The following is a 22,390-nucleotide window of genomic DNA, read 5'->3' as shown; positions in this document are numbered from 1 at the left end:
TCATCCATACTGGTAAACACAAGTGGCAACAATCAAATACAAATAGAGAACAAATGTCATTGATTGAACACAACCACTCAAAATGGATTTAACTTGTATCAAATGATGTGACACAACCAATATGAGCCAGTTTAGGGAGCAAACAGGTTGTTGAAGGTGGGAAGGAGAAAGTCTGAGAATGAATAGAAGAAACAATGTGAGGGGAGGAGGACAAGTAAACACCAGGTTGACTCCTTTGATTTGTGTCTCTTTTACTGTGGTAGTGTATATTGTAGTAGGCCTACAGTGCATTGTAGGCTGTATAAGGAGAATAGGTAAACAAGTTGTATGGCCCTGAACATTGTGCTTTCTATTTGGTACAGTTACAGTACTGATTGCTCAATAGATTTTGACTGGTTGCAGGTTCATATCAACAAAGAACAAGAGTGAGTTGTGAGTAGTGAGATGCAGGGTATAATATAGCTACTATGAGAGAACATGTTTTCATTCATCAAAAGTCAATGATAGATAAATATGAAATTAGTTTGGAGGTAAAAAAAAAAATGTACTTCTCCCTGAGAACTATATGTTTTGAACAGTGTGTTTTCTATTTTTTGGTGTATTGTTTACTGACTGCTTGAAAGTGTATATCATTTTGAACACTTTGTTTATGATTTGACAGCAGTGTTTGATTTTGAGCACAGGTAAAACTGTTTTGAGGCGAAAGTTTCATTTTGCAAGAGGATACAGAGGTTTTGTAAATAGTGCTTGAAGATGAGGTTTTGTGTTTAGAGTTTAGAGAAAATGAGTGACTGTTTCAATAATGTGTTTTAGCAATTGTAAAAAACTGTAAATGTGTTTTATGTGTGTTTGTAGGGCAAAAAAGCCTAGACCGTGCTGTGGTTATAGGCCAGGCTGAATGAGTCACCTGTGGGCTTGTGCTTTAGCCACACTGAAGAGCAAGTTTCCCTCGTAAGAGTGAGAGAGTGAGAAAAAAAGAGAAAGACTGAGAGAGAAAGAATAAGAGAGACAGAGGGAGAGACATTAAAAGCAAGAGAGAGAGGGGGGGAGAGGGAGAGAAAAAGAAAGAGAGAGAGAGAGAGAGAAAGAGAGAGAGAGAGAAAGAAAGAGAGAGAGAGAGAGAGAAAGAGAGGGAGAGAAAAAGAAAGAGAGAGAGAGAGAGAGAGAGAAAGAAAGAGAGAGAGAGAGAGAGAGAAAGAGAGGGAGAGAAAAAGAAAGAGAGAGAGAGAGAGAGAGAAAGAAAGAGAGAGAGAGAGATAGAGAGGGAGAGCATGTGTGTGTGTAAGTACTGTGCAAGTCTTAACCTCAGAGTGGAAAAATACTACAACCCTCTACAAGTTTCCCCCTCCTTCCTTTTTCTCTTCCTCTTTTCTGGTAAAAAAAAGACGTGCCATAAAAAAGAGAAAAGGATATCCTTCGGCAACATTTGCACCCATCCTGCAATTCTGCCTGTTTTCCTTCTTTCATTTCTCTCTTTATCCCCTTTCCCTCTGCAGGGCTCTTGTAACATGATATTTCTAGAACTTTATGGTTGTAAAGTTTTGGCAATTTCACCATGGGAAACACAGCATCTCTTTTCTCTCACAGCATACTCTTATCTGTCTTCCTCTTTTGGGATTGAGAAAAAGGCAATACACTGAGGTCTCTTAAAAGCCTTTTGCACCTTCCTCAGTATGAAACGGGACTCCACCCGCCCCAACCTTTCTGTGTCTCCTTCGTGCTTTCTCCCCTCTTTTTTTCCCTACTGCCTCCATCTTCTCTCATTTGATAGTTGGTCTTTTTTTTACCACACCCACAGAGAGACAAAATGGCTTCAGAGGGAGGAGGGACACACACACACACACACACACACACACACACACACACACACACACACACACACACACACACACACACACACACACACACACACACACACACACACACAACACACAAACACACACTCACACACAATTAGAAAAAAACGTATAAAGGGTGTCATTGTACATCAAAAGAATGTAGTGTAGGATTATAAATGATTAAAGAGAAGAAGAAGCATACGTGGCTGTGCACAGTACAATATGAAACTCCAATGCTTTTATCGAAGTGACTCATAATACCAGTAAGGCATACAGTGTATTATGTCCTGAGTGCTTGTGTTCCCTGTGAACTCAACCCATAATATCGGTATTGTGGGAACCTTCCTCTCTGCCACTTTAGCTATAGGCTTGTTGAGCAAACTGGTTCTACTGCCTGTGCTGGACCACATCAATGTGTTGTCAGAAGTATGTATCTATAAATTTAAGAGCTTTCCCCATAAAGTTGATTATGTATATAACAGGTGTGCCATCTCGAAGCCTGTGACATGTCCCGACAACCGGTGTGCAAACAAACTGACACACACTGCACATGCGAGAGCACGGGGGACAGAGGGAGCATTTGGATGAGTCCAGAGATCAGATTACCTCCTCTTAAGCCTACATTTGCATGAGCGATGATTATGATTGGACTTATTTATCCAGCTAGCCAATGGCCTTCGCCTCGGTTGCTTTTATGATCATACTCAATGCAAATATGACAGATAAAATCAATAGAGGCCATATGACAGCCTCTTTCTAAATTATCTAAATGCACATATTTGTCTTACTGATATGAATGAAGGCAAGCTGTGTGTAATTTGAGCATCCCATATGCAGGGCTTAACAAAGACCACTTAGAACCAAAGCCAATGACACACACACAGACACACACACACACACCTACACACAGTAATTAATTTACTTTACGATGCACACACACAACAACTTAATTTTCTGTCGAGGAGGGTCCTCTTTCATAGTCCAGATTGCTGGACTACAGAGTACTTTGATTAAATTACAAAATAAATGTACAGTATGTATGTATGTATGTGTCTTTACATTGACTAAGAAAGAAACCTGTATAATTAAATTACAGTTGGCAATTAAAATGCTGGTGATTATAAAGGGGTTACATCCTATTATATTATTTTCGGTAAAAAGCTTTAAAGCGGGTATGTAAGTAAAATCTTACATTCATTTAGTTGCTTCGCATCTTTTCATCATCTAGACAGACTCTGCCCATTTGGCAGTTTGTGCTCAAATTCGGAGTGCTGTTTTTGATTGGTCCTCTTGTTTGAATTTGCGCCGCCTCTCATCTGCAAAGGATTTCCCCCACTTCTCTCAGTGGCCAATCCTCTCGCTCTCACATGCAAGTACTCATAGCCAGCAACCTAACCTAACCAATATAACACCTGCCATACATACAGCAACCGTAGATTCTGACCAGCAGGATACAACAACAACGCACAACTAGCTAGTGACAGCCGCAACACTCGCTGCATGTTGTACCCGGGATATGTAAAGGCCCTCCTTCAAAGTACAGCATGTGCTGTCTGTAGCCCACAACTGCTAAAAACAACAAGATGACTGCCCAACCGTAGGACCTGAGCAACAGGACACAACAACATCAACAAAACTTCCTTCATGAGTGTTTCTGGCGGGATTTTCAAGAAGGCACCTTCCTTCATCATTGTTCCATTGAATTACCCCATTGAATTACACCTCCAGAAGGCTCAATGGTGGGGGGTGGCATCCCTGACCCACCCCTCTCCATACTCATGAAAGGTTAGGATACAGGCCTCTAGCAGAGACAGCAACAGATACACTTAAAGATACACCTCAACAAGACTTCACATATCTCAGTGTTAGCTCAGGTGAATTCAGGAACCCCAAGTAGTCTGCAAACGCCTCAACCACAACCACACAGCCTCAGACAACTACTTTAAAGGTCCTTTGAGTGACCGTCCTCGAAACCAAAATTCAACACTGTAACACTGTGTATGTAGAGCCAGCTGTGTAACACTGTGTGTGTAGAGCTATGCTGTTTAACACTGTGTGTGTTGATCTAGCTGTGTAACACTGTGTGTGTAGAGCTATGCTGTTTAACACTGTGTGTGTAGATCTAGCTGTGTAACACTGTGTGTGAAGAGCTATGCTTTTTAACACTGTGTGTGTAGATCTACAGTATGCTGTGTAACCATGTATGTGTAGAGTCAGCTGTGTGTGTAGATCTAGCTGTGTTACACTGTGTGTAGAGCTATGCTGTGTAACACTGTGTTTGTAAAGCTATGCTGTGTAAGCTGTGCCAGCTGTGTGTAGATCTATCTGTGTAACACTGTGTTTAGATCTAGCTGTGGGACACTGTGTGTGTAAAGCCAGCTGTGTAACACTGTGTGTGTACAGCCAGCTGTGCAACACTGTGTGTGTAGAGCTATGCTGTGTAACACTGTGTGTATAGCTATGCTGTGTAACACTGTGTGTGCAGAGCTACGCTGTGTGTGTAGAGCTATGCTGTCCTCAGGTGGCTTTGCATACAGGTTGGCAAGGATTGGAGGATAGGATAGTGCCAAAATGGGTGTGTTAAGGGCGGCTAAGGACTTGTATTTCAACGCTATTTCAATTAGAATTCCTGTTGTTTCTCAACGGTGCATGTGTGCGTGTGTATGTGTGCCACAGGGAGAGAGAGAGAGATGGAGGGAGAGAGAGAGAGAGGGATAGAAAAAGAGAGAAAGATAAGAAGTAAAAAAGGAGTCATTGTTTTTAGCATAGAGAGAGAATGTTTTCAGGCCACAACATGAAATTGACTCAATTCATTAAAGAGCAATGTGAATCTCCTCAGGCACATTTTAGAAACACACTCAATCACACACGCAGACACACACACAGAGACACACACACACACACACACACACACACACACACACACACAAAGACACACACACAGAGACACACACACACACACACACACACACACACACACACACACACACACACACACACACACACACACACACACACACACACAGACATGTACACTCCTCTGGACATTGTTAACACCTTTACTAGAGCTCTACTGTTCCTCCTCTCAATACAGCTGTGAAGATGACTGTTACAAAATTCCTTCAGGGGACATCCGAGTCCCCAAACGTTTTTAATCAGCAAAGTACCAGAAGAAATGACACCTGAGACACCGTGGTTTCACACTGAAACTGTTTCTACCACAGTAGTGAAGGAAGGAAGGAAACACACAATTCACATACTCCCAAAGGAATGCAGCTATGCACACACACAGACACACACGCACACACACACACACACACGCACACACGCACACACATACCCACACACACACACAAACACACACATACACACACACACACACACACGTACACACACGTACACACACACACACACACACACGTACACAAACAAACACACACACACACACACACACACACACACACACACAAAGGTAGGTTACAGGTAAGGTAAGGTGGTCACAGGTGAGGGCCCCTTTTTCATTCTCCCATTTTGAATATGCAAGGCAACTGCAAATAGTTACTGGTCACTGAACTTTGTGTTCTGATGGTCTGTGAAATCATCAGCATGCTCCTTTAGTCTCAGTTAACAATCAAAAGTGAACAGAAAGCATAACATGAACTGAGAGTGGGTTACGTAAACGCAAGATGAGTACAAATATATGAACTTTGTGGCACATAAGGAATAAAATATGTGTACAATGCAGTGTATTTAAAGATTACAAGATTAATATAATCCATATAATAATAAATAATAAATATAAATCTGATAGCACACATTTTGTGATGAAGGAATGATAGTGGATGATGTTGCCCAATAATTGTTGCCCAAAGAGTTTCTAAATCTATGATGAGGTAATCTTTCTTAATCTTTCTTTGTCAAGCTACTGACTATTGTCCAACTTTCTGATTTCTTCAGCACACATTATGAAAAAAATATTTTATTTCAACCTGAACAGCCTTGTCGAGATTATTGAATTGCCTCAAGGAATCCTCCATACATTTCACATATACTTGTAAATAGGTCAGAATTTGTATACTGGTGTGTGGATACTCAGCTAGCTTGCAATGTGCATGTGTGTGTTGATATGTGTGTCCAGTCTGTTGTGTAAGACCCAGTGTATAAGGTTACAGGTGAGGCACCTTTTCATATATTTCCATTTTGAGTATGCAAAGTTGCGAAAGGGTCTCTCCTTGCCTCACTTTGTGCTCGGATGCTCTGGGAAATCTTGTGCTTGTGACACACACCACAACTTCCGTATATCAGTGTTCTCAAGCTTCTCTTTTTCTCAGTTATCAATCAAATCATGACAAAGGAGGTGATAGCAGGTGTAAAAGCAATGAAAAACAAGAAAAAATGGATCTTAGGCAATAGTGATTCAGGAGGTAGGAAGACACTGAACCCCCACCTTAGATAGTAGCCTATGCCATCGGTGTGTGAATGGGAAGACGTCTGATGCATTCATCTGTAAAGTGCTTTAAGGGCTCTATGAGTCGAAAAGTGCTACAAAGATGCAGTCCATTAACCATCTTTTATTTTTTCCACCGTAATTTAAATAAGAGTGCCACAAACTGAAAGAAGGTTGGATTCAGAGGCTGTCTACTTTAGAGTGTGTATGTGTGTTTGTGTGTGTGTGTTTGTTTGGGTGTGTGTGTGCAGGGCATTTGCACGGCATGGGAGATTGTGTAAAGCAACCGTATGTACGTTTTCTTTTGTATCGTCCTCAAATGTATTTTGATGGTATATGCTCCTGTAAAGGCCAGATAAGAACACCTGTTGCTCCCACTATCCACTCATGCTATTCACTGTGTACTTTACAGTGTGATGGTGCCAAATATACTACATCAGCTAGCAAATTAACTAGCGTCCAGGTAAGCGCTGCTGGTTTTGACAAGGCGAGGAGTGCACTTATTAAACTCTCATGGGAATAGATACTGGGTCAGATAAACTGGATTGTACAAGTGAATTTCATTATAAAATGTGTGTGTGTGTGTGTGTGTGTGTGTGTGTTTGTGTGTGTGAAAGAGAGAGGGAGAGAGAGAGATTGAGAAAGAGAGAGGGAGAGAGATTGAGAAAAAGAGAGCTATTTTGTGTGGCTGCTTTGAACAGAGGGCGTGCCACTTCATGAAGCCTTTAAATGTTGTTTTGTGATTTGCAAAAAAGGCTCAGATGGAGGTCTCTCTCCTCTTTGTGTTTGTGTGTGTGTAGGCCCCCGAAAGCTAAAAGGTGTCCCACTGTTAACCAGTTATACCTGATCAAGACATGTGCATGCGTGTACTGTATGTGCAGGCACAAGTGTGTGTGTGTGAAAGAGAGAGAGAGAGAGAGAGAGAGAGAGAGACTGTGTGTGTCTGTGTGAGTGTTCACCTGACATTACTATCAGCAGTCTCAAGCTCTGTATTTAACTTGATATTATTTATTATTTCTTAGCTTTTATTATTTATCTTATGTATATAACTTTCACATGTAACTCTAATTTATTGTTTTGTATCTAACTCCGTAAATACAAATATAACTGATTTGACATTAAAGTAATTTATAATTTTACAGAATGGATAACAACTACCTGGTCTGTATCAAATCTCAACATTTGGAAGCTAGTTATACTTCACCATGACACAGAAAATGTAATGGACTGTGTCATTATCAGATTATTCTCTCCTTTGTCATCTATCCCTTAATAACTGACAGTTGTATGCCCAGGAGTCTTACTGTGTAATGTGGCTCATCTTTTCCCTTTGTATATGAACCGATTTACACTGAACTGAAGTAACTCTGCACACTGTGTTACTCTGCAGGGGAGCTGTTGGAATCATGGTTGTTGGCTTGCCCTGGCAGAGCCTATAGGCACATGCCGCCATTAAAACTGTTCTTCCACTGATCTGAAATCATAGAGAGGTTTTGGCAACTGAAATTATGAAAGGTGAAAACGACTTGAAATTTCTGAAATTCTGAGACTCATGGGAAGTTACAGAGGAGACCTGTCAAACTGTCGAACAAATCCTGAAATTTTTAGTTGCCAAAGGATAAACAGGATCAATAATCATGTCTTGGTTCTCCTACATCGCCATCTACTGGAGGTCTATGATGTTGCAATATGTGTCTACTTCCTATTGGATGGTGTTCACTCCCTTCGTTCACTTTACCTGAGTGTGTGTGTGTGTGTGTGTGTGTGTGGTGTGTGTGTGTGTGTGTGTGTGTGTGTGTGTGGGTGTGAGAGAGAGAGAGAGAGAGAGAGAGAGAGAGGGAGACAGAGACAGAGACAGAGACAGAGACAGAGACAGAGACAGAGAGAGGAAAGAGAGAGAGAAGGAGGGGAGAGAGTATGTGTTTGCAGCTGTGGGTTTGATTTGAAGATCATGTACTAGAGATAATAAGTTCACACTAGTGCTCTGTCTGGAGGTAAACCAGCATTTACACCCGTTAGAAGGCCCCTGAGAATGCTTCTTACTACTTTACATGAATCCTCTGCAGATGCTCTCTCTCCTAATAGCAACAGATAGTAACTAGCAAACGGCCTTCATACACTGCTTCTGTGTTTGTATACAGAGGTTACCTGACCCTTAACCATCTGACAAAATGAAGTACTGGATTGACAAAATTAAGTTCTGGACTGGTTCTGTTTGACTTGTCTATTCCTTTTCCCAAACCTGCAAAGGTTTACCTTCATGACTCATGCTATCACATTTCCATTTTGTCTACACTTCCTTTATGATGAGAGGAAGCGAAAGAGATCTCACACAACAAGGCAACAGCAATCAAATTTCAATTTTATTGACAAAAACTAAAGTTTTGTATCGTACACTACAAATTACATCATAAGATATCATCTCAGAATATGTACATCTTTGTGTTCACTCATCTCACGCTTCTTCCTTATTCTTCTTTCCCTTGCCCCTCTTTGCACGGAAGAGGCCGCGTGCCAGAAGACCCACCATCCGGGCGAACTCGCCGAAGTTCACCTCGCCGTCGTGATTCTTGTCGAGCTTACTCATGGCTTCCTGAATATCCTCTGGGTCAATCTTTCCCTGTGTGGGCGGGAAGGAGGAGAGTGTGCGTCACCCTTGACAGGGAATCCCTCACACGAGTGGTATGCACAAACGCACACACACACAGACACACACAAAAGCACATGCATACACAGACATGCACGCATATACACACACACACACACACACACACACACACACACACACACATCATTTTGCTGCCCGTACAAAGTAGCCATGGCCTTCCCCTAGCTTATCAATCAATAGATCAATTACATTTTATATAGCGCTTCTCTATATACCCGAAGACGCTTTACAGAGTAGTCCGGTCCAGTCCATTCATTCAGACAGTCATACCAGTGGTGGTAAGCTACATCAGTAGCCACAGCTGCCCTGGGGCAGACTAACAGTTCTCACGCTGATGTCACACAGGGCAACCCCCAAGGGGGTAGCCCAGTCTATCACCAACCGCAGTCACTGACGTCAGTGGAGAGATGTGGTTATGTGCATGCATGATCTGGCATGACGCCACAGTAAGAGGGAGCTTCCGGTGAGGGTCCTCAGGGGGCCACGTACCTGGAACTCAGGGCTACTCAGCTCCGTCTGCAGCAGCTCGGCGAGCTCCTTCTGGCTCAGCTGGAACTTTTTATCGTCCTTCCCGGCATACTCCTCATACACCTCAACCAAAGATACGATGGCCTTCTCCAGCTTAGACATGTCTGAGGAAAAAAAACAGAGAGTAGTTATAATAAGCTTAGCTTACACTTGGACTCAAAGTGGTCCAATATGCCTTCGTCTTGAATCGTAAAATGTTGGACAAAGTTTTTTTTATTTGTGAAGCTTGATGAAATGTTCCTCACTAACCCTTTAACGTTCCTTTAACTCATCAGGAATATAAACAGGCATGCCTTTCACCGCAGAGTCTTAGTACACTGGGCCAGAGAAAATATGTAGGCTATATTTTCCACATTGTTATAAGACTCTCCTGCCTAATGGAACCCTCAAACAATGCACACTCTGTTGCTATGTAATTACCATGTTAGGGATACATGATAGGTTACACCCTGAAAGTCTGACAGAAAGTCCCACTGTAGCAACCTGTAACTTAGTGAGATGGTATCTCATGCATTGCAGTTAAGAGTTCTGATTGAACGCTGAAATGTATAAATGAGCCTGAACACTATACACAGCTCTGTGTTGTGTGTGGGAGGAGCGTCATCCTGGAAAATCCCTCGAAGCGACACAAACCAGCAGAGAACGCTACTGCACAACTGATCCAAACACCAAACGGATACAACCCCAAACATGGTTACCAAACACAAGCCTGCATGAATTCAATGGTGTTAAAACAACAACAGGAGTCAAATCCCTACACTGCCAAACAAGTAAACAAGTCATTTGTTACCACCTCTGCTGATGCTGACCAGCTATACTACGCATTCCAAACCCCGTATCCATGCACACAAACCACTTTATGTAACACATGTTACCCATTAACCAATGCAGTCTCTGTTTTTGTGCAGCAACGTATTTAACTCAAGCACTGTTAACGTGCTGCACTCACCTCAATCAGTTGTGCGTTGCCTGACAGAAAAAGTAAGAGGCAAGAGGGAAAGCGGCCTCTATTTAAGGCTATGGTTCCAATGCCACCCACCCACCCACACACACACACACGTGCACGTGGACATGCTCAAGGGTGTTGGTTCATACATGCACGTGCCTGTGTGCACACCCAGACCTGTCTGGTGGGCCGTCCCCAGTGGGTGTTGTCAGCTGAATTCCCCGATGATCTCGACAGAGCATGAAAGATGGAAAGGTCAGAGTCATTAAATCTTTGGTGGATTAAGATAATTGTCCTGCATAATGCATCCGTGCACACCACTCTATGTCTGTGTGTATGTGTGTGATACAGAGAGAGAGAGAGAGAGAGAGAGAGAGAGAGAGTGTGTGTTTGTGTGTGTGTGTGTGTGTGTGTGTGTGTGTGTGTTTGAGACATAGACAAAGAAAGACAGAGAGAGAGAGAGAGAGAGAGAGAAATACAGAAAGAGAGAAAGAAAGAGAGAAAAGGTTTGTTTGTGTGTGTGAGTGCCTGTGTAAATAGTCAAGATTCCAGGGCACTCTGAAAATGGGCAGTTTGAGTCATGCAGGCCTGGTTGTTTCAGATTACAGCCCCTCAACCCTGCAGGCACAGCCCACTCTTACATAACTGACCACCATTTTCCATCCACCCCTCCCTCTGAGTCTCACTGTCTCTCCCTCTGTCCCCTCCCCTCTTCCCTTGACTTGTAATAGGTTATTATGAGTGTTACATTAAATTGAGGAACGGATGTATGTGTGCTTTGTCTGTATGCCTTCTGCTCAGTTATTCCTTTAAAACCTTTTCACACACTTCTAGTCTACTGCTGTGCATGTGTAATGTGTGAGTGTGTTGTGTTTGCTGTTGAGAAAGATGGGTGGATGATTCATTCACATGACTGACAGATTATACAGTATGTCATTGCTCTGGTATGTCCCATCTTCTCTCATCTCTAGCCTATGCCTAGACACTGAACTGGTCAGGTCAGGTAATAAGTCAGGTAAACCCTGAGTTTACTAGCTTGCCTAACTGGAGGGTTGAGACACCATAGCTATGATTCATGGGCAGCAATTAGATGCAAGCTCATAAGAGGTGTTTGACAATAGAGCTCAGCACCTGACACATACATGCCTGTATCTGAGAGGTTGTGCTTGTGGGGATGCTTGAGGGAATGACAGTGGTCATTATGTGTGTATGCACATCCATGATCCCTTCTGCCTACAAGTTTTAGAGGGAGGCAGAGACAAGCAATAGCCTGAGAAAGGGACGCGTAACCGTACTTGACCCATCTGTTTGAAATTGGGTTTTGAAGAGCCAGTGTTGATTCTAAGGCTTTTAAAGTGCAAGCTGAATATGTCTGTGCCTTGATGCACCTTGCATGAAAAAGAGCTACTGACCCGGACGTGGAAAAAAAAGCTTATTTGAATGTCTGGCAGACGTTCATTTTAAAGCCACAATATGTATCGGAATATTACAATTTCCAATAGATAATAATGTCCTCTGCATCATACAATTCACTTAGTCAGTACAAAGCAAGGTACCCTAAATCCTGTCAAACAAATGGCTGAAAGTACTTATCCATTCTAGTGACAGTCCAACCAATCTGTACTAATGATTAGCATACAGGTGCGTTGCTGTAATGATTAGCAGGTGCGTTGCTGTCATGAGGAACTTTAGAGAGCATTAGATATAGATGATTAAAGCGGTTTCATCCAACCGAGGGAGAAGTGTGCACGTTCTAACAGGCAGAGGTGCATATTATATTCTGTCTGCCTTTTAGGTACAAATGTAGGCCTACTGTATGTATGCATGAAACTATCTATGTATGTATGTATGCATCTATGTACAATAGGAAAATCTGTACTGCATCTGTGAAACAAATATATCTGTGTCTCAATGTTTTATATGTAAATTGTATTTGTTTGTATAATTATCACTATTTGCATATTGGAAGCATTTATAATTATTCTGGCATGTAAATTACTTATTTCTCTATTCAAGAATAAGACATAACATATATTGGACACATCCGATCATGGTTGTTGTGGGGAATTCTCTCAGTAATTATTGGGTGTTTCTTGAGGTGTATGCTGCTGTCTCTTGTACTGGCACGTCCTAACCCATCGTGAGTATGAAGGAGGGTGGGTCTTGGATGCCAGACAGCATGGTTGAGCCTGCTGGTGAAGGAAGGTGCCAATTTGACCTCCCTAGTGCAATGCTCATGAAGGTGTTTTTGTTATTAAGGTATGATGGCTGTAGCGCACCCTGTTGTAATATGTTGTAATACTTAGGTTAGGCTGTCGGGGATGAGAACCTGTATTTGCCGTTGTAGGAATCCCCAACGAATAGCAGTAGGAATTTAACATCTTTCCTGTGTACGACTGAAACTAGTTTGCTTATTTGACCAATTCAAGCCCCAAGTCAAAAACCTTGGTGTGATATCCAATTCTGTCTTTACATTTGACATACCGGTCAATGCAGTAGTTCAAGCCAGCTCCTTCCAACTTCGCACCATTTTCAAAATCAAGTCTTTCCTGTCACCCAAATGTGTGAGTTTTCTCAGTCTTGAGAAGGTCATCCACGCCTTACTATTTTATATAAGACATTTTAAAAAGTGATGGAATGTAACTTCTGTAAGTGCGAGTTAAGTACTAGTTAGAGGAGATAGCATTTGAGGAAGGATAAGGAAAGGTAGAAAAAGAAAGAGGAAGTGCAAATTAGGAAAAGAGCTGCTCTCTGAAGAGTTGGGTCTTCAAGAGCTTCTTAAAGGTAGAGAGGGACGCCCTTGCTCTTGTAGTGCTAGGCAGCTTGTTCCACTAACATGGAACTACGAAAGAAAATAGTCTAGATTGCCATACTTGCACAGTCGGCAGTGCTAAACGACGCTCATTAGACAAGCGCAGCATCCTGGGGGTAACATTTGCTCTTACAAGAGCATTTAAGTAGGTGGGAGCAAAACCAGCAATCACTCTGTAACAATTATAAGTGACTTGAACTCATGGGTGTGAGGCCACAAGGTACCCAGAGGTTCAGCTTCCTCCACAGACTCAAACTCAGTGAAGAACTTCTTGAAGCCTTCAAGACTCTCACCATCATCGAGGTACAATAGTTTATATATTTCTAGACAGAAAAACAGATGCTAGTAATTCTCTCTCAAATATCCTCTCTAATTACCTTACTACTTTAGTGTTGGTTACTAATTATTTCATCCCATTTCCCACGTCCAGAGTGAGAGCAAAGTTCAGCCCATGCCTTCAGAAGTCACAGATGCTGAGAGCTCCTGTGGTGAAAATTAGAGTAGACTTTAAATTACACTGTGATTCATAACTTAGCCTATTGACTGAGAAATAAAACATGTCCTGTTCCTCCCCATATATACTACAGGTCAAACTTCCTCAGTGGCACCAGAGGAAAATCCCCCTGTATCCCTCTCATGTGAGAAGACACTTGCAAAAACACAGAACGTCACCAAGAATAAATCATACATTGCCAGAAACCTTCAAAATCATTAAAAATGACATGATTTTCTTTTTTCAGGGTCGACCCTTGAGAGACCCTAAAGGCCCCTAGCAATACACAAAGGGACACACGGGCTGCCAGCATAAATGCAAGTGGTTTATAGCTAGTCTGATCCAGTGGCGTTGTTAGGTCACTGTTGGTTCACTCAGGGTTAAAGCTCTGAATATTTTAAGCCTAGCCCCAAGTATTTTCGCCCTGAAAAGTTTGAAGAGGTGCGCACCCAGGTGAAACGGTCCAGTTTTTTTTAAACAATACAATCACGCCTTCTTGGCTACTTCTAGAAGAAATCTCAAGTTCAATCAATGAGTGGGTATTGCAAAATGTATGAAATGTATGAGATGCTGAAATCATTAAAAACATACCTACAGGTTACCTTCTTAACTATACAACAAAAATATCTAGATAGCCCTTACCCCAATAATTTGCCTACGGTGAGCTGACAGCCAAATTTATCAAGTGAAGGTTTCTCTCTCTCTCTCTCTCTCTCTCTCTCTCTCTCTCTCTCTCTCTCTCTCTCTCTCTCTCTTTCTCTCTCTCTCTCCGTCCAATTCAGTTCAAATAGACTTTCTTCATCACCATGACCATAAGAAACAGTATTGTCAAATCACACTTGGTGAACCAAACACATACTATAGGGATAAAAAAGAAAACACATTTTTCAAAGTTTTCTCTTTTGTCACACATGTAATCTTAACACTCTACAGTCCAAGGCCTTTTAGACTTTTCTAAGTTGTCTGACATGCCTTGATGTTTTGGTACATTCCCCTTAACTAAAACCATTGATGCACAAATGGAATATTTGATTCTATTCTCAAAGACCTCAGCAATAATATCATGTAAGTAAAAGGAATGTAGTACAAAAAAAGTTTAATTTAAATCATTATCGAGGTAGATAAACCTCCCCAACCTACCAATGCTGATCTCCCTTCAAAACATAAAAAAGATAGGGCCATGCCAACTAGACACACCACCCACACCACAACACCTTACCCCACCCCAATCGTATCTTTTGTGCAAGGCCTGTGATGTGACTGCATAAAGTCCTCAGAAATAAAATGTTAGAAGAATAGAAAATGGACAAATGGAAAGATCATGGCATAAACAGCCTGTTATGGTAGGTATGGTTAGGTTTGAACTGTAGTAGAAGTGTTGAACCACAGGCCTAAGCTTGATAAGTTCTCTTTGACTCCAAGAAGTGGACACTATGTGCTTGCTGTCAGTGTGACTGATTCATTTATGCTTCTTATTTTTGAAATTTTGCATTAAAGGGATTAATAAAAATGTACACCAACTGCAAAATAAAGGTCAGCCTATCCCGCTGCCAGGTGCCATGCTCAGTCTTGTCTGTTGGATAATTTTCCACAAATCCCTTGCCATAGAATCCCTGTCACACACACTGATTTCAATGCCAGGCTCAATTAATGTGACATTTGAAACTCCCTTTGTGTTGAAAGTTGAGGCTGTGTGGGCGATTTTAGGCTGACTGTTGAGCTGAACTTATTATCATGGCCAAAGTGCTCCACATCTCCTTATTTCATTCAAGAATGTTCGGCCACAAGATGCTGTTTGTAGTGCTGTAAAGTAGTAGCAGTATAACAGCACCAGAAGTTTCTCTCAGTTTTGTCTGCAGAGTAACTACATGAACGACTTGTAATACTACTACTACTACTACTACTACTACTTATACTGCTACTAGTACTATTAAACTATTAAATAGTAGTAGTAGTTGTAGTAGTAGTAGTAGTAGTACTAGTAGTAGTAGTAGTCGTTCATGGAGTTATTCTGCAGACAGAAGCATCTGCTGACACCAGCTGGTGAAAGGATGAAACTGAAGAAAGCTGACTACTAGGAGCGCTTGCCCAGTGTTCTGCGCTTGTTTTATGGAAATCACTAGTGTTGCGAAGCCAACTGCTAGCTTTTGCATCCGGTCAACAGAACACTTTAGCACTTGCCTCTAGCCTCAAATGTGTGTATGAGAGTGTATGAGTTTGTGTGATAAATGTGCTTAATGTCTGGAAATACAAATCTGATAACCTCACTTATGCCCCACTCCCCTGCGTTACTTGGCAACCGCTATTTACAAGCATTCCAGAAATAGCTATGTGTTTTTTCCCTTTATTTACTTACAGTTTGAATGCTTAAACACCAACAGTGATTCTTGATTTTTTTAAAGAGTTTGCAGAGTTTTGTAAGAACTGTTTCCTTTTCCAAGAGTTGTACAATGTTTCGTTGGTTTGGTGTAAGGTTTTGTGGTAAGTGTGCAGAGTTTTGCAAAAATAGCCTATAGAGTTTCAAAGATAGCACCTAAGCAATCAGAAAAAAACTGTTAAAGGAGATGATGAATGACAACTCGTGCACCACAACACAATTTACCAAAGGAGTGTCTGTGTGTACGTGTGTACAAAATACAAAAGTGCAATTATTACATATTGGTCTTCGCTAACTTACATACATGAGTTGCCTGAGTCACATTAAAATGATCAAATAGATTGATTCTTTACAGTATATATATGTATACAATATGTTAACACTGCATATCCAATACCTTTGTATAGATAGATAAATAACAACAGGTAATAGTTTCAGGGAACCATTGCAAATGGACAGGATTAGATTTCCATTTTTTCTGTGTGCTTTATCCTTTGTTTCAGTCCGGTGATACCACACAGGATGGAAATAAGTATGATATATAAGCAAAACCTTTGAAAAGAAAACCCAGTTCATCGCTACAGCATGTTTTAAGCTTGATTAATGGGTTAAATAACACTGCACTGTCTTCAACAGGGGCCATATTTCCACAGAGGTCACTACCCTGATAACAATGGGGCTCTGAAGAAACACAGCCACATGATGTACTGGCAATATTCCCTCTGGTGTCTTTTGCGTCAGTGACTATTCTGCCCATGTAAGCAAATGCTGACATCTGCTGGTACATTATGGTATAACTGCAAAAAAAAGCTGGGTGATTCCACGCAGTGTAGTCATGTTGTCACAGTGTAGGCCAGTGTTGTCATCCTGCCGCAGTTTTGAAGAGATCCGAAGCTGTGAGTTACAAAATCAATGTCATACAACCATTATCGCAATTAACAGAAATGTAAAAGAATGATGGCTGGTGTAGTGATGAAGCTTTTAGGAAAAAGAACAGCTTGTGAACTTATGTCTTTGGGCACACATATCCCATATTTGAGTGTGTGATTGTGTATTTGTATAATACAGGAGCAGGGGCAGGAGCAGGAGCATATATTTTATGTGTGTGACCGCATATGAAAATCTAAAAGTCTCATTCATGTCCCCACACCCTTAGGTTGCTTGGTAACCTCTTTATTTACAAACATTCCTAAAATAGTCACATGCTTTTGTGGGTTTGTGGCATTCAGGCTTCATGTCCCTCAGCTAGTGTACTCAGCACAGGAAATACACCCATCGACGGATCAGATACAATTATGAGCCAATCATTTTTATGCAGAACCATACTTGCCCCCGGACTCACCGAGACCGTGTCAGCGTAGCCAATCAGAGAAGGCATAGACACCTTCTCCTTATTACAGGACAAAAAGATAGATGAATAAAATAATCAATCCCTGATAAAAGAAATAAGATGAAACACTGAAACATTGTTCTCTCAAGGGAAAAGCCTTCTTTTAAAGGTCTTTGATGCCCTTTGGTAGCATAATTCAATACTACTACTACTACTACTGGCCAGCAGGAGGTACTGAAGCTACCCGGATCAAACATACCAGGTAGCTTCATATTACGACTATAGTATACTGTATCTCACACTGCTGGTTAATGTAACATTGAACAGTCAACAGAATAAATCCATAGCTGTACAAGAAATATCATGTGAACCTTTTGAAAGTTCAACAAGCCAGTGAACCACTTCAACAAAGCAAGATATCCACAAGGTACAATTGTTTGTACAAAAATAAAAATTGTATTGTAAAAATAAAAATATTTTTGTTGTATACTAATTTTATTTAAGGCAATAACAGTAAATATAATATGATATTAGGTTGGGTGATGATCATTTGAATGTATGTACCCTCATGCCAACAGCAATATTAGCTCAGACTGACTGTGGCTTGAGCAGTGTCTGTGAGGCAGTCATGTGTTTGCATATCTGTTGTGCCAACACTAGCTTACATGGATGACACAACACTACAATGACTACAAGGTTACCATGAGATCCGATGACACTACACTACAATGATTACAAAGTTAGAACCGATTGATTAGTGAAAGCAGTATTTTATTACAGTATTCGAGGGCCTCATAACTTACAGTGATATAGAGTTTGTTACAAGATGATACAAAAACAGTTACACACTCCTTCCAAATGTCAGGAGAACATCCTAACACCTGAGACCTGTTGTAGCTCTCTTGTTGTTAAAGTATATTGATACCTTTGTGAGTTTGTGTCTTTGTGAGTATCTTATGGTGCAGTCAGTCTATTTCTGATATTTTGGTTCAAATGTATTTTGAGAGCTTTACAGTCTTTCACTGAAAAAGAGAGAGAGAGAGAGGAGAGAGAGAGAAAGAGAGAGAAAGAGAGAGAGAAAGAGAGGTGGCACATACACAAGGAGGAATCTGCAAGTAGACTTAAGGATTTATGAGTTCAGTTTTGAGGGTGGCAGAACAACAGGAGTTCTTCTGCCAGCATCAGGAACACCCCATAACCCATAACAGCTGACCCCCCCCCCCCCACACACACACACTTCTTTACCCCCCCCCCCCCTCATACACATAAATAAGTTTGGACACTCGTTCAGAAAAGCCAGTGTTTTATTGAAACTCACATAACAAAATAACTTGGTACAAAAGGCACACCCATCTCCACCCCATTGTCTACACGCTGCGCTCCACCTCACTTCTTTCCTTTCTTCAAGTGCAGCTGGTAGCACTGCTCACAAGCGATGGAGAGCCCCACGACCAGAGACACAAACTCCTCAAAGTTCACCTCGCCATCACCATTGGTGTCCAGGTCCTTCATGATACGGTCCACAGCGCCAGGATCTTTCTGAGACTGTACGGGAGGACAGGAGGGAGGCGGTTCAGAACAAAGATATTGGACCAGCAAGTGACATTCCTGGTGATTGAAGCTGAACAAACTAGCGCATATCACAGACAGGGATCTAAGAGAGAGTTGGCATGTGTGTATATGGGGTTGGGTGTGAATGTAGATATGACTGGTACCTTCAGGAATCCGGCCAACTCTGCCCCCATCAATGTTTTCAGTTCCTTCCGACTGAGTGTCCCACTGTCGCCCTCCTTTGACGCGTACTTGTGAAACACCTTGATCAAGGTCTCCATCGATGTTTCCAAATCAGACGGCATGATTGCTAGAGAGATAGAGAGAGAGAGAGAGAGAGAGAGAGAGAGAGAGAGGGAGATAGAGAGAAAGGGAGGGGGGGGGGGGGGGGGGTCATTTGTAGAAGAAGCAAAGGCAAGGTGAAACTAATAGACAGACATACTGCACACTGACAATGCTGCTCAACGGAGTGGACAAGGCCTCAGTGTGCTTTGGCTTCCAGACAAAATTCTTGGGCAAACACCATTCTTCTCTTCACAATACTGACAGATTATTCGAGGCCCTAGACTTCATATCATGGAAAGAAAGAAAAAAGGACGGAGAGAGGGATTTTTTTTTTCCACCGACGGGAAATGTAACAGCATTCGTAATACTTCCAAAAAAACAGAAACGGAAATCCAGACAAAATACAGTAAGCATGAAAAGCATATATAGGCATACGTGACAATCAAAGTGAAAGTTGATATACTGAAACATTTTACGTTAAGCTTTGAATCAAAACTCATTAATAAGAAGCTGCCTGACTTTGGTACTATTTAAAGTCACACACGATGATAAAATCACTGAAGACAAAAAGCTAATCGGGAAGTGAACTTCCAAAACTGTACGACGCAGTAATTCCACATAGGCTGTAAGGTTATGACAGACAAGAAGCGACTGGATATCTCCATCCCAAAACAGAAATACCGTTAGGCTATTTGTTTTGACCAAACTTGGTAAGCGAAAATTCCAGTATGCTTATTGGATCACTTACCGATTAGAGGAAGTTAACAATCCAGAGGGTTAGAGAGGTGTGCTGCGCAGGAGTTGAGCAAATAGTTGGAGCAAGAATTTATATGGAGACACCGCCCATACCACCCTTTGCTCCCACTCGCGTTACTCCCATGTGCGGATGCTCTGAAACTTTCATCGACGTCAATAATGGCACATTCCTTCCATCCTAATGATAGGGTCGTGTTCGGTGCAGTTAGTCCCTGGAGAGCATAGCATTATTCTGCAATCGAGATAACTCAATGTTGGCGTATTAAAAAAAGTAAAAAGTAGGCCTAAGTTTACGATTATACTTCTCAGCCTCCTAACCTCCCACTCTCATTATAGCATTTCCCAACTTAGTGACTCATATACAGCAACGAGGGTGTGCCAGATAAAACAAAATGAGAGGACAGTGAAAGAATTTTATCTCCTGAAATTCTGGGACAAGAACATTCCTCAAATATGTCACACATGCGCATATTATTAATTGGCCATTTCACATTTCATGATAAGCCTTGAAAAAACAAAGCACTATCCATTTGCATGTTGCATTCCAGTGTCTTAACCATTTGTGGGATAACCTCATACAGGTTACATTCTCGCTAGTGGTCTCATATAATCAGTGTCTTTTACCCAGTCAGTAGGACTATGAGTTTCCAAAAGGGTGAGGTGTGTTTGCCAATGCACCTGAACGAGTAGGTGGGGGGTGGGATAGGTAAGTCAAGCTCAGCATACATTTTGCACAGGGTGTGTTCCCATTTCCATAGTAACCATATGTGTGGGTTTTCCTGCAATGTGTTCTTTGTCAGGGTTTTTAGTGTTGTCACTGGTTGGTTGCATTCTTATACACTTACACATGCAGTATGCCTGTTGGGGCCTGCGTATGTCCATGTGTGTCTCTGGAGCCGCATACTTGGACCAAGAGCTGGTGTCTGTTCACCAGTCATTTCTACACCTTCCAATAATTATCCTCTTTTTTGCCTAACATATTCATGCCAACCATCATCTCTGACAGATGCATTACTGTATTATACTGGTCAAACAGACTTCCTTCTCTAATTCTAAGCAGCTGCAGATGTAGTGGACCTAAAGTGAGCTGGTAGTAAGGCCATGGAGTGATACTAATCTTGAATGAGGTGACTGTGATAGCTGTTGACACGAATCACAAGAAGATCCACTAGATCCACAGCAGATCAGGATCTGTTCGTCAACTGCTTCTTGGGGGGGTATTCCAAGTACGTGGTTAACGGACTCAACCGGACCTGAATCAGAGTAATTCCAAGTAAGTGTTTAACCTCCTAAAAGAAGAGTCCTATGGCTTCATCCTCCGAGCAAAAAAAAGCCATAGGACTCTTCTACTAAAAGTATACCACTTCCTCAGTTAATCCGGTTAAGTAACTAAATCATGTACTTTGAATACCCCCCAGGGCTATGAATAAGCCCCAATTCAGTTTTCACTGTTTATTGGTGGATCAACTCATAAATAAATAAAATACACACAGAAAACAGGTGTTCTTTCCCTGCAGCATAGATAGTCATTATGACTGTATCATTTTGTATTTCAGTCAGAATTTCATGTTCCTGATGTGCTCTGACATAGTACATTTTTATATTCAGAAAACATATCAGGTAAAATCCATACTGCATTAATTTTTCACCTGAAAAACACATGGTTTTGTTTGTGTTTGCAGTGATCATTTTGCCTTGTTACCGGGAGATTTCAAACATTCTGGCTTGCATATCTGTGTAAACTTGGACACTAGGTTATTTCTCAGGCACACCTTATGCACCTGAAACTGACAGACCCGTCTTCCTCAAACTACTTTGGTGCTGACTAAACTGACTTGATACATTAGATGGGATGTTAGGGGTTCATTTTCAGTTTAGGGCTCTTAAAAGACCAATATTAGCTTATGCAACATATTCAGTCGGACAAACAATGATCATCCATCACAGTGCTGGGGCTTCACCATAACCCACACTGCCTGCAGTTATCACATCATCTTTCCATCAACCTTAATATGCAGAGTAATTCTTATGCCTTTCAGACTTTTGATTCCAGTCTCTCATCTAGCTGTTGTCTTTTTTGCTGCTTACTAGCATAGCGAACGTGTTGCTACCCTGAATGTTGACGGTTCCTCATAAACACCCAGTTTAAGTTGGGGGTAATTAAGTAGGACATTTAAGCCATTGTGAGACGCTCACCGAGAGAAAACAGGCTATTGCCAAGGAAACAGGTCTCATGACGTGAAAGTCCGTTGGCTACATGGTGAAGAGAAGAGAAACTCAAAACCACTATTATGCTCGAGATAATTTGAATTGGGATACTAAGAACAACTGAACATGAGAAACATTCAGGGGGGTTGGA

General features: G+C 41.5%; 2 protein-coding genes across 2 annotated transcripts; both read right to left on the bottom strand.

Annotated features, from left to right (window-relative positions):
- Window positions 1-8,729: 8,729 nt before the first annotated feature.
- s100w (S100 calcium binding protein W) lies at window positions 8,730-10,450 on the bottom strand. Its single transcript, XM_080858177.1, has 3 exons — window positions 10,431-10,450; window positions 9,443-9,585; window positions 8,730-8,905 (listed from the first exon to the last, which is right to left on the bottom strand). Exons 2-3 carry the CDS (start codon window positions 9,581-9,583, stop codon window positions 8,741-8,743), a joined length of 306 nt encoding a protein of 101 aa, XP_080714303.1. The 5' UTR covers window positions 9,584-9,585; window positions 10,431-10,450; the 3' UTR covers window positions 8,730-8,740.
- Window positions 10,451-18,725: 8,275 nt separating this feature from the next.
- Window positions 18,726-20,129, bottom strand: LOC308380773 (protein S100-A1-like). Its single transcript, XM_080858178.1, has 3 exons — window positions 20,024-20,129; window positions 19,155-19,300; window positions 18,726-18,984 (listed from the first exon to the last, which is right to left on the bottom strand). The coding sequence occupies exons 2-3, from the start codon at window positions 19,293-19,295 to the stop codon at window positions 18,826-18,828; spliced, it is 300 nt and encodes a 99-aa protein (XP_080714304.1). The 5' UTR covers window positions 19,296-19,300; window positions 20,024-20,129; the 3' UTR covers window positions 18,726-18,825.
- Window positions 20,130-22,390: the final 2,261 nt, after the last annotated feature.

This window comes from Sprattus sprattus, assembly GCF_963457725.1.
Source record: "Sprattus sprattus genome assembly, chromosome: 19".
NCBI lineage: Eukaryota > Metazoa > Chordata > Actinopteri > Clupeiformes > Clupeidae > Sprattus > Sprattus sprattus.
Note: the sequence above shows the minus strand (reverse complement) of the source record. Positions and strands in the feature narration are given on the sequence as shown.